The 17,090-nt window shown below is 38.9% G+C and overlaps 1 protein-coding gene across 5 annotated transcripts in view; it reads left to right on the forward strand.

Annotated features, from left to right (window-relative positions):
- Window positions 1–17,090, forward strand: part of Pax (Paxillin) — a 29,845-nt gene that overhangs the window by 6,099 nt on the left and 6,656 nt on the right. For all 5 annotated transcript variants that reach the window (XM_069041891.1, XM_069041892.1, XM_069041890.1 and 2 more), the window contains exons 2-4: window positions 10,443–10,597; window positions 15,820–15,991; window positions 16,052–16,205. In XM_069041891.1, coding sequence (XP_068897992.1) covers window positions 10,443–10,597; window positions 15,820–15,991; window positions 16,052–16,205 — 481 coding nt within the window. The remainder of the gene's footprint in view (window positions 1–10,442; window positions 10,598–15,819; window positions 15,992–16,051; window positions 16,206–17,090) is intronic.

A 17,090-nucleotide genomic window follows, 5' to 3' on the forward strand; every position in this document is an offset into this window, starting at 1 on the left:
TACAGGTCGGGCATCGTATACGCGCACGCGAGAAATCGCGACTTCTAATTAAATAAAATTGTTGGCATTTTCACAATTACCTGGGTATTGGTAAGGTACACTTCATAATTTTTTGATAATTTTTCACGTACAAACAAAGCCAAAAAAAATAAAAAGTAAATTTTACCAAAAAGTCAAATCTAATTTTTATACTAACCTACCCAGATTCACTTCCTATAATTATTTACGAAATCAGCAGAAAAAAACACCAATTAGATTTTGAATTAAACGCAATTTTACATTTTAAATTTGAAAATCATTTTTATTTATGACCTGCTACTTGTGCTGTTGTAAATTTAGGTGACAATGGGAATTGTCTATTTTATGGCAAAGGTATAAATAAGAGGCTTAAAACGGTCGGCTAGTATCATGGACCTAGTATTATTAGTTAATACTACATGGCAAATTATACCGTTTGGGCCATAAATTATGTGTCTGGTTTGCGTTTAAGTAAAAAAGCGAATTATTTAGTTAACCAAGTCAAAATTTGTAATTGTGCCACCAGGGTTTGATGCGCTAGCTGCTAGCAGGTACAGATTCATTTAGTGCAAAAACTTTATAGGTAAATATCAGAAAACTAACAAAACTGTTACGGCCTTATTTATTAACAAAAAAAAGTCAATCCGACCGTCGACCGAACATTATTCACGTCCCGTGCCGGGCAATATTGCAAAGAAGTTTGGGTGTGAGAAATTAACCGGATTCTTAAACCATAAACCGGACCAAATTTGACCGGAAAGTGTGTGGCCGGCCTAGAACATTTTGAAATTCCCAAGCAAGTTATTAAAATTTTAGAAAACGATGCGAAATGAAGATGACACGTTTGAGGTTATGTCTCGGTCGTCTCGGTGCGTACGAATGATGACTGATGAGCAATTTAACCCGGAAAATAATAAATAGAAAGAGTTTGCGGCGTCTCTGTAAGTACATTATTGTACGTAATATTTGAATATTTTTCAACAACTACCAACGCACTTTTCCACTGGAACTTTCAAAGATCCCTAAATTCAACTTGACGGCTGAAAATTTCCCAAAGACCACTCACCAAGATAAAGAATGGAGTATATAGGAGTAATTTTTATATCACATGTTTCACATTATTATTTATTTTATGACGGACGGGACAGGAAAAATGGTGCTCTAATGTTCGCAAATGGCACCATATATTTTTTTAAATAGTTCCTCTTCATATATTGGTCCTTCTAAAGGGTGTTTTTTTAAATTTGGCGTCGAAGTAGGCGTTGGAGAGTCGATTGAGAGCGCACCACTCGTGTAAAAGCGTAAGATTTAAACAGCTGATCCGTGATCCGTAACCTGTATAGTGCGTTCACAATCGACAGTTCAACGCCTACTTCGACGCCAAATTTAAAAAAACACCCGTTACTTTAATACATAAAAGTAACAATAACCGATTCAAGAACATTATGGTTTATTTTCAATTATTTTGAGTTTTGCACGACGGACGGGACACGAAAAACATACTTTTTGTAAACTTGTGTAAATAAATATGCATACATACCTTTGTAACAAAGACACACTGAACAACTACGCCTTAATTGTATAGTGAAATTTTTTTAATAAACAATTGTCAGTGTCAAAATGAAGTAAAAAACCAGACTGTACCACCCTAAAATTTGGACATATGGATCAGCTGTATAACAATTTGACACCAAATCAAGGTTAAGGTTATGTTCACTTCACTTCCCGTGTACCTTTCTTCCGTGAATTCATTTTCAAAACAAATTTAATGAGAAATCAGGAGAAACCTTTTCGAATTTGAAATAAACTCTCGCTCGTTAGGGCGCAGGCTCAGTTACATAAAAAAATGTTGACACTCAATGTGATCAATCGTATTATCATGAAAATCACAGTTTGGCTCATACCAACAAGACAACGTTTTGACAATTGTTTATTAAAAAAATTCAACTATATGACACAAAAACATTTTTGACACATGTCAAAATATTCGAAAACAGTAGCTACAGAGCTACTAGATTTTGATGCGAATTAGAAGCTTTTTGCAAGCGCTCTCATTACGAAAGTGTTTTTTCATTTAAATAAAAAAAAATATTTAAACGTTCAGATTCAAATGTGATTTTGGACATTTTAAATCCAAAGTGACATTATTAACAAATCGATTTTAAAAAATAGCTAAATTCATTTTTTGTTGAAACGGTTTCATTTACCGTGGAATGGCTCAAAACTAACATTATGTACAGGCAAAACGTTTTGTAAAATAAAGGATTTACATTAAACTGTGAAATGTCCAAAAAGATTAATTCAGCTAGTCTCAATAATACGGGGTGATCAAGAAGGACTGTTTAAGTTGGTAATGCTGAATTTTATTTTTAAATGGTACAACTGGAGTAACTTCCGGTTGTTGACGGCTTCACACTGACAGCCGCATCAGTGACAAGTCAAATTTGACATTTCAAATTAAATTAAACATGCTGGTGAATCGTTCGAGAGAAGAGTTAATTTATGTTTAGAGCAAAATGGTGAGCACTTCGAGAATTTCCTTTAGTTAATTTTTAGATTATTATTCCGAATTCCAACTTTGATTTCTTTTTGCCGTTAATTTTTACTCTCATAACCTACCATTTTGTCGTTATTAATGTTACGTCAGATATCTGTCAAATAAACGCACAAAAAATGTTCTTAATTGTATTGCCAACTTAAACAGTCCTTCTTGATCACCCGGTATTTTAGAAAATAAAGACAAGAAAATGATTACACAATATCATCAGATTACCAGAGATACTAACACTAAAAAACTGTTAAACAAAATAGAAACAAAAGAGTTTGATTTCTTTTATGATAAGAGAGTTATTGTAGAAAACTTTGATACAATACCATTTGGATACTATAACCCTTTTTTATTGTTAATTAATAACTGATAAATTTATATAAATGGATACAATAAATAATGAAGACTGGTAAAGCGTCCCGCGTGATAATTTGCCAACAAAAGGACCATTCACTAGTAGCCGGCCGTTTTGAGCCGCTTACTTACAGCTTTGCCATAAAAATGACAGTTTCCATTGTTACCTAAACTTACGACAGCACAAGTAGTAGGTCATAAATAAAAATGATTTTGAAAGTTGAAATGTAAAACTGTGTTTAATTCAAAATGTAATTGGTGTTTTTTTCCGCTGATTTTGTAAATAATTATAGGAAATGGTCAGTATAAAAATCAGAATTTGACTTTTTAGTTGACATTTACATTTTTTCTTTTGGCTTTATTTGTAAGTGAAAAATTATCAAAAAATGATGAAATGTACCTTACCAATAGCCAGGTAAGTGTGAAAAATTTCGACAATTTTATTTAATTAGTCGCGATTTCTTGCGTGCACGTATACGATGCCCCACCCTGTATTTTAAACATGTTCACATTGTGCACCGAACGGGCTCACATAGTAGCAAAATGAATTTTTAGTGGTATGTATGTTGTTACTGCATTTGTTGGACGACGAAGAAAAAACATTTCAATAGAATTCCGTTGATTGCTTATGTCGTAAAAATCATTTAAAAACGTCATCATAAGACAAAAACATGTAGTCTTGTTAAAATAAGTCAATCATTTCTGTTCGCCAGCTCATATTAATAGACTTATTTTCTTGCCGATGTCATCTCAATTGTGCCATCGATATATCATTATTTCATAAGATGTTTGCTAATTAAAATAGACAGACCCACGATTACGTGTCAAGTAAAAATAAGTCGGTAGTTAAATGGTCCTCAAGGTCGAACTAATTTTACCAAAACAAATATGTTTATGCAACTGTTTAGTCTTAGGATTAAACAATTATGTTTTACCATTATGAATTAGGAAAAAAAGTGAAAGCGTTCTCTCACCCTACCCGGAGCAGGGGAGGTACCTGCGCGTATTTTACCTGGGTCCAGAGGGTAGGTTGAGAGAGAAACTACGAGCCCAGCACTCAGTCAGATCAGACGGTAGTTCAGAAAATAAACAAAATACCAGCGCAAAGCGAGTTTCAATTTCCCGACTCAAAAAAAGTACATTCGCCGGTGAAAATCCTCATCGGTGACAAAACATTGGTCCTTCGAGCCGGATTCCAACAAGTGAATCAATCAAGAAAAGTGGTCGTGTCCAGAACTCACGGGCAAAAGCACACAGCAGCGACTCCACGCATTCAACCACCAGGGAATTCATCGTCTTCAGGAACCAGAAGTCGAGAACATCGCAACACATTAAGGCAAGTGAGCTCCAATTTTCCTCATTTTTCACTTTCCCATACGCGTTCGAGGCAATCCTCAATTTGGGCTACGAGTCTGCATTTCATGTTATGTCAATTCTATTGTTAGGTAGTTCGTCAGTTACACGTTTTTTTGAGTCAATTTCAAAAATCTTCAATCATCATGGTACTCACGCGTTCGCAAACCCACGAGAACCCTCATCTTGACGATGTTGAGGGTCAGGACAATTCAGTAAATTCGCAGTTAATCATGTTACTGTCGAAGCGAGAACGAATCGTAAGTTCATTAGGTCGGGTAAGAAATTGGTTTGAGAGGAATGGCGATGCTAGTAGTTCCGCTATACAAGTTCGGCTTCGCGATTTCGCCAATATTAAAGTACAGTTTGACAACGTGCAAACAGAGATAGAGGCAATCGACGATCAAGTCAATGAGTTAGAGCACGAGAACAACAGGCAAAACTTCGAAGATTCGTATTACGATCTTTATGCGGCTCTCGAAGACGCGGTTAACAAGTCAAACAGTTCTATCGCGGCAACAAGCAGATCACATACGACGGGTGATGTGACCAATCGAGGTCCAATTAGTAGCCTACTTCAATTGGCACCGATCGACATAAAACCGTTCTCGGGGCATTATACGGAATGGTTACCATTTTTTAACACGTTTCGCGCTTTAGTGCATGATGACCCGCGTTACCAGAACCGAAATTTGGAAAAACTCCATCAATTACGCAACTGTTTACGTGGGGAGGCTCTCGAAGTTATCCAAGCACTACCGATTTCGGCAGAAAACTACGAGACCGCCTTATCGTCACTAAGGAGTCAATTCGAGAACAAACGGCTGATCGTTCAGCATCACGTCAACAATCTCTTCAATCTTCCGCAAGTTTCAAAAGATTCAGCGCGTTCTCTGAGACTTTTGGTAAACACGGTAAACACGAATCTTGATGCTCTAAATTCGTTAGACATCAACACCACTTCATGGGATCCGCTGTTGATACACATAATCACATCGCGGTTAGATTCCTTATCACGCCACAAATGGGAAGAATCCCTCAAAACAACAGAACCTCCATCGAAAGCGCAGTTAATAACTCACTTGACGCAACGGTGTAATTTATTAGAAGCCCTCGAAATTAACAAGAATCTTTCGAAAACGGTCCCAACGACAAGGGATAATGATCAGAAGTCAGGAAACAAAAATTCTACAAAAAGTTTTGCCGTGCAAGACAAGGTCAATTTTTCTTGTTATTTCTGCGAAAAGTCACATTCACTCTACAATTGTCCGGGCTTTCTAAGATTACATATCGCGGATCGCGAGTCACAGGTGAAACGGATGAAACTCTGCAAAAATTGCTTGCGCCCATCACATGAGGCCAAGGACTGCAAATCAGCGAGTTGCAAGTTATGCCACCAGAAACATAACACGTTGCTGCATCCGTACGTTCCGACACGCGTAACCACGGAGCCACAACCGTCCGTTATTAATTGCAACCAAAGCAAAACCCAATCCGAAGTTCTGTTGTCAACGGTCATCGTGAATGTCCGAGATCGTTTTGGTAATCTGCAGCCGTGTCGTGCTCTTCTAGACGCCGGTTCGCAGTCAAATTTCATTTTACAATCTACCTGTAAACGGCTAGGTCTCGCGATGCAATCAATCAACTTATCCGTTACGGGTTTTGAAAAGTCAATTTCAACAATCAAAAACTCGGTAGACGTGGAAATACATTCATTGGCCACGTCTTACAAAGAAAAATTGCATTGTCTGGTCTCCAAAACAATCACACAAAACATCCCGTCAAATTCATTTTCAAAGAAAGATGTTGGCATTCCCAAGAATATTCGGTTAGCAGATGAGGAATTCAATGTTTCGAGACCCATCGACCTCTTGATAGGCGCCGAAATATTCTGGAAAACACTATGCGTCGGTCAAATCAAAGCAGAAAGTACCGGTCCGATCTTTCAGAAAACGGTATTCGGGTGGATTATTGGAGGTCCAAGTACAATTTCCGACAGCGACCGTCATAAAAACATCCTGTGTAATATGAATGCAAACGCGTCGGCGGCACTTGAAAAGCAAGTAGAGAAATTTTGGTTGTTAGAAGGGTACAATGACAGCAATAAACCCCGCACTAAAATTGAGAGATTACATGAAAAGAATTTTGAAGAAAACGTGACTCGAACAAAGGACGGCAGGTTCCAAGTAAGACTCACTTTCAATGACAAATTGTCAAAGCTAGGTACCTCTCTAAAAATCGCAGAGAAACGGTTTATGGCATTAGAGCGGAACTTTTCAAAGATACCTGAAGTAAAACTTTACTACGGGCAATTCATGAACGAGTACATCCACTTAGGCCATATGACATTGACGGGTACCATTCAAAACGTTATTGACGATTCATCCACATGTTTCCTCCCTCATCACGCGGTATTCAAAAGCGACGGTAACGCCGACAAGATTCGCGTAGTTTTCGACGGATCCGCGAGAACCTCGACAGGAGTCAGTCTGAATGAAACGCTAGATGCAGGGCCCAAAATACTAAACGACATCTTTCCGATCTTGATCAAATTCCGAACATTTAAATACGCATTTTCGGCAGACATATGCAAAATGTATCGTCAGATTCTCATTCACCCTGATGACAGACGGTACCAACAAATTCTCTGGCGTGATGATCCCGCGAAACCACTCGGTGTTTACGAATTAAATACGGTTACGTACGGGTTAACATCGTCTCCGTATGCTGCAATCAAATGTATTAAAATGTTAGCGGACGCGGAATGTCAAAAACATAGTAAAATATCGGAAACAATACACGAGGATTTTTACGTCGACGACGTGTTAACAGGAGCGAACACGTTACAAGAAACGATCCAATTACGCAACGACTTAGTCACAATACTAAAACGTGGATGTTTTGGACTATCAAAATGGGCATCAAATTCGCCAGAAATTCTACTTGATAACACTGCAGGAGACTCATTGGTTCCATTAGAACGCAAAACTACGGAATCAAAAACATTAGGCCTCTTATGGGACACCAATCGTGATTGCTTTCGTTATTCAAGTCATCTTCCAGCAACAAAGAAAGTCACGAAGAGGTCAATACTTTCAATTTCGTCGCAAATTTTCGATCCTTTAGGTCTGTTAAGCCCAGTAACAGTGAAAGCAAAAATGCTGATGCAGAAATTGTGGTCGCTAAAATTGGGCTGGGATGAAAGCGTTCCGACGGTATTGCACTCTACCTGGAATGAGTGGCGACAAGAGTTGCACCTCATAAATCAATTCGAGATTCCGCGATACATTTTCAACCATCCATCGGTTACGACGGAAGTACACGGCTTCGCGGACGCTTCCGAAAAGGCCTACGGTGGAGTTATTTACATTCGGACAATTCAATCTGACGGCAAAATATCGGTCAATATTTTGTGCGCAAAAAGTAGGGTTGCACCACTGAAGGTGACTCAGTTACCCCGATTGGAATTATGCGCGGCACTTCTCGTCAGTCAATTATACAAGGTTATCATAAAAGCATTGAAAATTGACGTAAGCAACACATTCTTTTGGACAGATTCGACAATCTCATTAGCATGGATCGCCGCGAAATCGAGTTCACTCAAGACCTTTGTGTCAAATCGCGTCGCAGAAATTCAGGAACTGACTGACAACTGTAACTGGGGATATGTTCCGTCCGCACCTTACATGGGGGGTCTCTGGGAATCTGCGGTCAAGTCAGCTAAACATCATTTAAAACGTGTAGCTGGCAATGCGTTGTTTTCATTTGAAGAAATGCAGACATTATTAACTCAAATCGAGGCCTGTCTCAACTCGCGTCCTTTAACACCATTGTCATCTGACCCAAATGACCTGAACCCTTTGACTCCCGGCCATTTCCTCACCGGAGCTCCCTTGAACGCGATCCCGGAACAGGACACCACCTTCACCGCCACCAACAGATTGTCCCGGTGGCAACGAGTCTCACAGGCGCAGCAACATTTCTGGAAGCGGTGGTCCAAGGAGTATCTAGGCCATTTACAACATCGCAAAAAATGGAAAAGGAGCACCCCAGATGTGACCATCAACGATCTTGTGATCATTCGCGAAGACAACACTCCTCCAGTGACCTGGCGAATGGGACGCATCATCATGACCCACCCTGGAACGGATGGCCACGTTCGCGTTGTCACCATCAAAACAGCGGCGGGGGTCTTCAAACGCCCCATCACAAAAGTGTGTGTGCTTCCAGCAAATGAGTGATGTGCCACGACAACACACAGTGCCGCGAAAAAGTGCTTCGCAGTGCTAGTGGTCCACAGACGCTGTCATGTTTAGTGTAGTTAAGTGTAGGTTAGTTTAACTGTGATTTTGAACAATTAATTACGATTGCATTTTTTGTTTTGTTTTTAGTTATAGTTTAGTTAAGTTAGAGTAGGATGTATATTTGTTGAAAGAGGACCTTTCAAGGTGCCGGACCATGTTTAGTCTTAGGATTAAACAATTATGTTTTACCATTATGAATTAGGAAAAAAAGTGAAAGCGTTCTCTCACCCTACCCGGAGCAGGGGAGGTACCTGCGCGTATTTTACCTGGGTCCAGAGGGTAGGTTGAGAGAGAAACTACGAGCCCAGCACTCAGTCAGATCAGACGGTAGTTCAGAAAATAAACAAAATACCAGCGCAAAGCGAGTTTCAATTTCCCGACTCAAAAAAAGTACATTCGCCGGTGAAAATCCTCATCGGTGACAAAACAGCAACCATTAATTTGCATAACAAATTTGACCCGAAACTGAATTCATTTCAGTCATCCACAATAATTAAAATACACAGATGGAGAACGTATTTGAGACGGTGAAACAAGCCCAGTCGTAGATGGATTCGTACATTTTATTGTCAAATAAAGCTATGCAGATACAAATTTTTACCGAAATTAGTTTTAATTCGTTTAATTCAACAAGTTCAATTTAACGACCTTGCGGAAAACCTAACCTTAAAATTAACAAAATGGTAAAATTTCAAAAAACTGTTGACGATATGCATAATTCAAATTTATTTCGACCCCAAGTGGATACCGACATGTCAACTTATGGCCAAAATGATGATTACTCCCTCCTTTGATTTTGTTAAATGTATTTGCTTAAGCGATAAAGAATCGCATCGCGGATGCTGTCGACTGCAGTTAATTGCAAGCGAAGAATGCATTCGCATTCTTTAAACATTGTTTGAATTCCGCGTAAACCGGCGCCGCCGCCACGTTGACAATCACCGTTCTTCGTCACGTTTTATAAATATTTTATCGTTAGTAGCTATTGCCTTCGCTAGATAACATTTTTTTCTTGTAACCCTGACGCATCCTTATCAGTCAAATCGCGGTTTGAATTTCGAGTAAGAACAGTCATCCACTTTAGCCAATTTCGGTCGCCGATCATCGACGACATTATTAATTGTGGTGCGGTCCAGCGAAATGGACGTGAAAACGCACAATTCGAACTCGCCTCTTACACTATGTCCTGCGTGAGCGACCAATGTTACGAACCGGCCGGCGCGGCCGATCCGACGCGGTGCGGGCGATGCGTCCGGCGAAGCTTGAGTGTCCTACGGTGCCGTTTTGCGGCGCGGCGAGAGAGTGGCGAACTGGCGATGGTGATAGCACAGTATTTTTTTTGCAAATAACATTTTGTTTGTAAATTTTCTATTACATACAACCATTTAGGTATCATTAGCTATCAAATGAAGTAATTGACTAAATAATATCTAAAAACAGCGCTAGACTTTGTAATTTTCCCAAAAATAAACGTTAACAAGGGGTTGAAAAATTAGCATGTAAAACCCTATGGGCAATCTTAAAAAAACATACTGTATAGTGAACGCGATAAAATTATAAAATCAGAAATTCCGTACGCATTTGCACTGTCGAAGATGCACGGTTCGGGCGAATCGCAGGCGGAAAAATCAAAGAATTTGATCGCCTCTGCCGTCCGGATTTCGGACGAAACAATTTTACGACCAACGCGGCCGCACGTAGGACAGGGCTATAGTACTCCATGCTTTAATAAATCCGGTTCGGCCGCACCGCCCGCACCGTCGTAAGCTAGTCGCTCACGCAGGACGACGCGTTAGTCCTTACGACGAATTCGGTACGTTCCGGGAGAGTTCTCCATTAAAAAAAATATTCCGTTTATTTTGCAGACGCCCTCTTGGCTGACCTTCAAAATACGGTGTCTCCGGGTGGTGCAACAGGAAGCAGTTCAGGTTACGGCTCGCTGAATGCCTCCAGAGGGACGAGACAGTCACCGGGAGGTGACAGTTCCGCTACTAAAGTGGAGTCCTACAGTGTCAGATCGGTAAGTCGAAAAAAATCTTGAATCTGTTGGGTGAAAAAATTCGAGTCGTGAAGTAGAAGTATTGGTCTGGTTGCGCCATCTAAGCGACGCTTTCACAGGTTTGCGTACTTATTTACGTCAAATGCCGGAAATTCCACTCAAACATCGAGATTTTTCGATAGATAGCGCTGCCCGATGGATTTCCACCGGAAAATAAAAGATTTTCTGGACGTTTGATTTTATGGAGCAATAAAAAAGATTTAGGATCGTCAAATCGAAATTTGTAGTTAATGTGTGACGTCATCGATTTCATGTCCGAATCTTAGTTTTTCAGTTCTTATTTTTAAAGTTGAACAACATAAAGTCTATCCAAACAATTTAAATTCGATTCAACTGTAAATAATTACCGTAACGCTAGGAATTCAGTCGTATGAGTAGGGGTACCACAATTTTAGGAATTTAAACTAGTCATAGTCCAAAATTTATTTTTGTTATGACCATTATCTCTATATTTACCCGTGGTCGCGTTATTCGGATTATCCGATGAGAAAAATGGGGTTGTTGGGATCAATTTGACGCCAGTTGATTTGAGCGAATTATTTTTGATGCAGGTGTGAACTGTACACTATATTTAACATCAAAGGTCCATAAATCATCGCTTTTTTTAACTTAATTAGTTTGTTTACAATTTTTTGTTCGCGAGGTTGCGCTATATATCTGCCATTCTTCGATGTATGGAAAGTAAAGGGTAGGAAGTAGTAATAGTAAAGCACAGATTGATTTTTTTAAGATGACGACAAATGTCTCTGTGTGTTGCACTGAATTTTGATTCTCACCTGGTGATCATTGTCGCATTTGACTTTTTTTTATATTTTACACCCACCTTATGAACATAACTTTCATGTTTTCGCAGATGCGTGCGTTAACTTAAAGTCTTTTGATGCAAGTTTGATAATATTGATGTAAGTTGGATAATAACAGAATCATATCTTCCAAAGACCCCCATTCTACGGTCAACATAGCTGATTTGTCCATCACAAGTTCTAACTAATGTTTTAATAAAGCTGTAATATATATTTTTTTAAGTTATCGCTACTGCTTTTATGAAGCGATATTATTTTTGCTGTATTTTTCTTGGCTCGACGTTTTGAAATAAATTGATGTTTTATTTTCATTTTTATGATGTAATGTGTGAAAAAGTGATCGATGTCGAAATTTGTCGTTTAAAATTGCACCTGTAGGTTCGCCTATACTTCGTTCAGCGAGAGATTGGGAGATTTTAAATTGTATTAAATTAACCCAACACTATAAAATGCACTAGAATACATTAATTAGAGCATAATTTCAGGGCAAAAATGTTACTGCTTGAACTTGAAGGATATAAGTATGTATTTCAAATGTTACGTGCGCTAATCATTTTTATGTCAACCAATCTCTGGCTGGACAAACTATAACATCGTATTATTTTTGTTATAACAAATATTGTACGAACATATAAAATACTTTCGTTCATTCATTTACATAGTGATTGGATTTTTAAATAGTTAAGTTATTGAAAATAAAAAATTATACATAATTTGACGTGATTTTATTTTCATGAAATGCATGACCGCCAGTAATCCGTTGTTGAATCATAAGAAGTTAAAAGTTTTGCAGAACCAAAATAGTGAAAAGCTTAATTGAACCATTCTATTGGAAACATGTTCGCTCATCTAGACTGACACATTTTTGTTGATTTTTAAACAGTTTGCAAAATTTAAACAACATAATTTTCACTTTTGAAATTGGGTTTATTTTGACTAAATTTAGTCAAAATTTGATGTTCCAGTGAGACTCCCCGAGTTTATTCATTAACTAACTACACTCAAGAGCATAACTATAGCACCACCCCCGATTTTCCAGATTTTTTCCCTAAACCTTTAGTTAAGATAATATGGCTCTAGAGACTCATAAAAGAATCAAAAAGAATTATAATCAGCAAGTGTAGTGCCAGTTGTAAACAATTTGTGTGATTTATTGCAGAAAAACTGAAAATTCAAATGTGCATAACTATAGCACCACGCAATTTTAAATAACATGTCAATTTTTTTTTACAAAACGTTCTTTTAGGTCAGTAATGGTGGGTTGCCCCCCCCCCCCCATTTTTCCTAATTAGCTTAAAGATTCTAGAGTTCACGCTGTCTACCAAATTGTTATGTGTTTCAGGCTCTAAATTGGTCCAACCATTTAGGGCAATTTTGAGTTCATTTATGGTTTCGTAGTGTTTGTTATCCTGATACAGTCGACGAACCAAGGTGCCCCAAAGGTTTTTAATTGGGTTCATGTCCGGGGAACAGGAGGACTACTCTAATAAATCGATATTTTGAACTTCGAACGACCTGATCGACTTTCTGCTGACGTGTTTCTGGCCGTTATCTTGTTGGAATAGCAATTGTTGATTGTTGTTGTTGTTTAAAAAAGGTATCAAATCTTCTTCGAGAACGTCAGGATATTCCCTGCTATTCATTTGTGTTGACAGGTAAGCTAGCGTTAGAACCTCTGTTTTGGTGAACGCTCCCCACACCTTTAGAATGCCACTACCAAAGTTTCGTTTGGAAAAGTATTGCGGTTCTTTTCTCAAATCTCTCCAATAGCAATTAAATCCGTCTGGCCCATCTAATTTAAACATTTTTTCATCAGGAAAAATTATCTGAAAAGAATATGCTTCAAAAAAACTTAAATTTTTTGAAAATTCTTAGGTTGAATTCTCCTAGTGGCAGTTCATGTTCTGATGGACAAATTCCAACCTAGCGGTTTTGTGTCTAAAAAGGAGTCTTGGAGATTATTTCAATTTTTGACGTACGATATGTTCATTTTTACTCAAAATCCTTCTTATTGTCCATCGTGAGACATTCGCTCCACATTCTTGGGCAACTTTTCAAACTGTTGCTTGCTGTGACAATTATTCTTCTCACAGTCCTAGGCGAAACCGCTTTTCCTTGGGCTGCCCTTTTTGTTTGTGCCATATTCAGCAGAGTTGCTTAAATAATTTGAAACAACTTTGCGGAATCGTTCAATTAATTCTTCAAGAGATTTCGCCCTTCATTTTGAAAAACCAAAATTTTACCCTTTTCCAACTCAGAAAAATAACAACCACGAGGCATTTTGAACTTGACTCTAACGAATTAATGACTATTGTTGATAACAATTTATCGATTGTTTATGTTAGTAGTCGTGGCATGGCCCGGGCCACAGTCATCTTTCATTTTATTTACTTTTGTTATTTAAAATTGCGTGGTGCTATAGTTATGCACATTTGAATTTTCAGTTTTTCTGCAATAAATCACACAATTTGTTCACAACTGGCACTACACTTGCTGATTATTATTCTTTTTGATTGTTTTATGATTCCCTAAAGCCATATTATCTTAACTAAAAGTTTAGGGAAAAAATCTGGAAAATCGGGGGTGGTGCTATAGTTATGCTCTTGAGTTTATTAATAGCTATTTATTATACAAGTGTCGTATAACGCAAATAAGTCACAAAAGAAATGTTTAGCCACGAGAGCTTACTTGAGTGGGCTAATGTTTCTTGAGTGAAGTCAAACTAAGTAAAATTTTATCTGGGTTTAGAAAGATTTTTCGAAAAAATGGTAAATAGAAAAGTAATTTGTTTTGATGCGTTCTTAACGTATTTCAATAACATACTGTATTTTGGATATTACGGTACAACATAATTTGTAATCAATCCACCTTAAAAATCGCATAGATTTTATTTTGGTAAAATAAATTTGAGGGGATGTCACTTCGTCAATTAGTGAAAATTAAACGAAAATCGGATAAAAACCCGTTCCAACTATTCGTTTAAATCCACGACGGGCCAACTGTCGTTAATCGCACAATTTAATGCTTGAAAACCACCGTCGTTAGTGAATCGAAGGGAGTCGCCGTCTAAGCACCTCCGCGATGGTCAATTACAATAAAACGTGTTTGTTAAATTCGAAAATTATCTTCGACATCGAATTCGAATTTCCTGCCAAAAACCCGCCTCACACTAGCATAGTACAAATTAACTATACTTTATTACTGGGACAGGCGTAAAATCGCCTTTACATCATAACATCAAAAATAAACTCGCCGCCACCGATTCGATCCAGCCGAAGGGCCAATAAATTTCCAACGAAAATCCTTATTTATAGACAATGGATTTTTTGTTTTTCCAACGCTCCTGACACGCCCGCTTTTCGTCCTTGATTTTTTCGTCTCATTTTTCGCTTTTTTTCGCGCGGTGGACGTCGAGCCGTGCGCAAACTTTCCGCCCCACCACCGATCCGTGATACTCTCGGCGTCTCCGTCGGCGACGCCGTCGCGACGCTTTTCCGTCTCTTTTCGGCGAATTTGAATGCCGATCGCTCCATAAAGGGATCTTGCGGTCGCCTCACACCGAGTATTACTTAAATGCCGATGGAGGGGATGTCGTGGGGTCGATGGGTCGTCGGGCGATTGTCCCACGCGGGGAAGATTTTTCTCGCTTCGAGCCAGCGAGGAAATTTTTCAGAAGCCGACTCGATTTCGACCACTTGTTGATCGTAATCAACAGGTGGTCGAGTGTATGCGCCGTCATGTTGGGAACTTTTTATTTCTTGTATCGACGATGTTTTCAGGAGTCGACCACTTTTTCTACGACGATTCGGCTTCCGTATTTTCGATTTTCCGAAAATTGTATTGTATGTAATAAAAGTGTTTATAAATAGGAAGTTGATGTTAGTGGCGTCGAAAATAACCAACTTCCAATTTTTTTTTTTACAAGAGAAGTAGCGTCCGGACTCGGATGCGTTTTTATTAATTTTCCAGTTTTTTGAAAGCGACAACCCGCTCTAAATTGTTTAACGGTTGGATGTTTGCTTAAGTGGCTTCGGATACACAGAATTCTTGTATATTTATATAAAATTCGAGTTGATCCGAAGTAAATATAACTTTCTTAAAATAAATGGTGGATAATCCTTTGAGGGGTTTTGCAAGGAGGAAAATATGATGTGGCTTACATAACGAAAAGATATCGATAATAATAATCACGACCCAGGATTCCTAACAAGATATGTAGTTCAGAGGAGATTTTTAATAAAGAAATAAGATTTTGCAAATGATACTGAAACCGACTGTAGAATAACAACCGTTATGTTGACGATTGTCGACAGATAGTGGATGGAAATAGCGTATTTGGTCGTTATCTGCGGTTGATTTTCCATTTACGTTTCTTTGCAGGGTACTTATGGCAAGACCCAACCGACTTCCGGCCCGCGGAGTCCCGGATACGGCCAGCACGGTTACACTTCCGGTCCGGCCTCGGGCGAGAAGCGCACTTTCAACAACAACCTCTCCGAGCTGGATACTCTGCTGCAAGACTTGAGCAGCTCGAGATACGCGAACACGTCAGGTACCACCCCCGCATTTTGACATCTCTTAATGTTTTTAACGAATTTTGTTTCGATTGTAGAAAACGGCATGAACGGTTCTCTGAACGGTGGCGGCGCCTACAACGGCTCCGGGGGACTGAGTCCTGGCACCAATTCCAGGCCATCCAGCGCCCAGAGCACCCTGAATCGGCCGACGGTCGACAGCCTCCTGGAAAAATTAAATCCGAATCCGGGGTAAGTTGAATAATATCGGCGACGATGGTTCAAAAGAAATATCGACTTGGCGCGAAATCAGTTTTATGTCACCGGACCCATTAGCGACTCAAACAAGATAATGCGACCTATTTTTTGTCTGCGTTTTATCGGCAAATTTATTGTCGTTATTGTCACAGAAACTAAAAAAATTGCAAAGATTTGTTAGCGCAGCAATCTGCAACTCGTCGAGTCTGACCTACTCGCAAACTGCTGTTATTTTGGACGCGTTCCGGAAATAGGTGCAGACATATAATTTTTTTTCTATGATCGTCGCACACAATTTCGTGATGAATTAATTCAGGTGTCCGTCGAAAAATAACTCGAGATTGTTTATCGGACGTTCGATCAAGCCAAAAGTACGTTCGGTTTTGGGTCGGGATGCGACACTGAATAGACAGATCATTCTTGCGGCAAGTGGAGGAACCAGGTGTTAACCTGACCCGAGAACGGGGACATCTAAATATAACGGCATTATTAATGTTTTTGTGCCAAATGAAGGATAAATAGGTTTTAGAGGCGAGTGGCGTGCAGCTTGATAATTTCGATATGTGTTACATGTACTTGTGCGGCTACAGAAATAGAAATCACAAGTTTATCTCCGTTACGTTTTCGTAGGAGGCAGAGTTTGTCTTTAAACGCTGTTGAGTTGTTTGTTCGTGATTACTTCACTGGGTTCATTTCGTTTTCACGAATATTTTTAAAACAACTAGGTCGGCAGATTTGTTTGTTACGGAATAAAACGAACAAATGATTTCATTCAGTTCAGCAAATGAAGGGCGAGGATTTCACAGTACTCGCCATACGGACGTAGAAGAATGAAAAAATAACAATAACAAATGACGTTCTTGTTGGGTCATTTCGGAT

The sequence above is a fragment of the Tenebrio molitor genome, chromosome 3 (genome assembly GCF_963966145.1).
Source record: "Tenebrio molitor chromosome 3, icTenMoli1.1, whole genome shotgun sequence".
Taxonomy (NCBI): domain Eukaryota; kingdom Metazoa; phylum Arthropoda; class Insecta; order Coleoptera; family Tenebrionidae; genus Tenebrio; species Tenebrio molitor.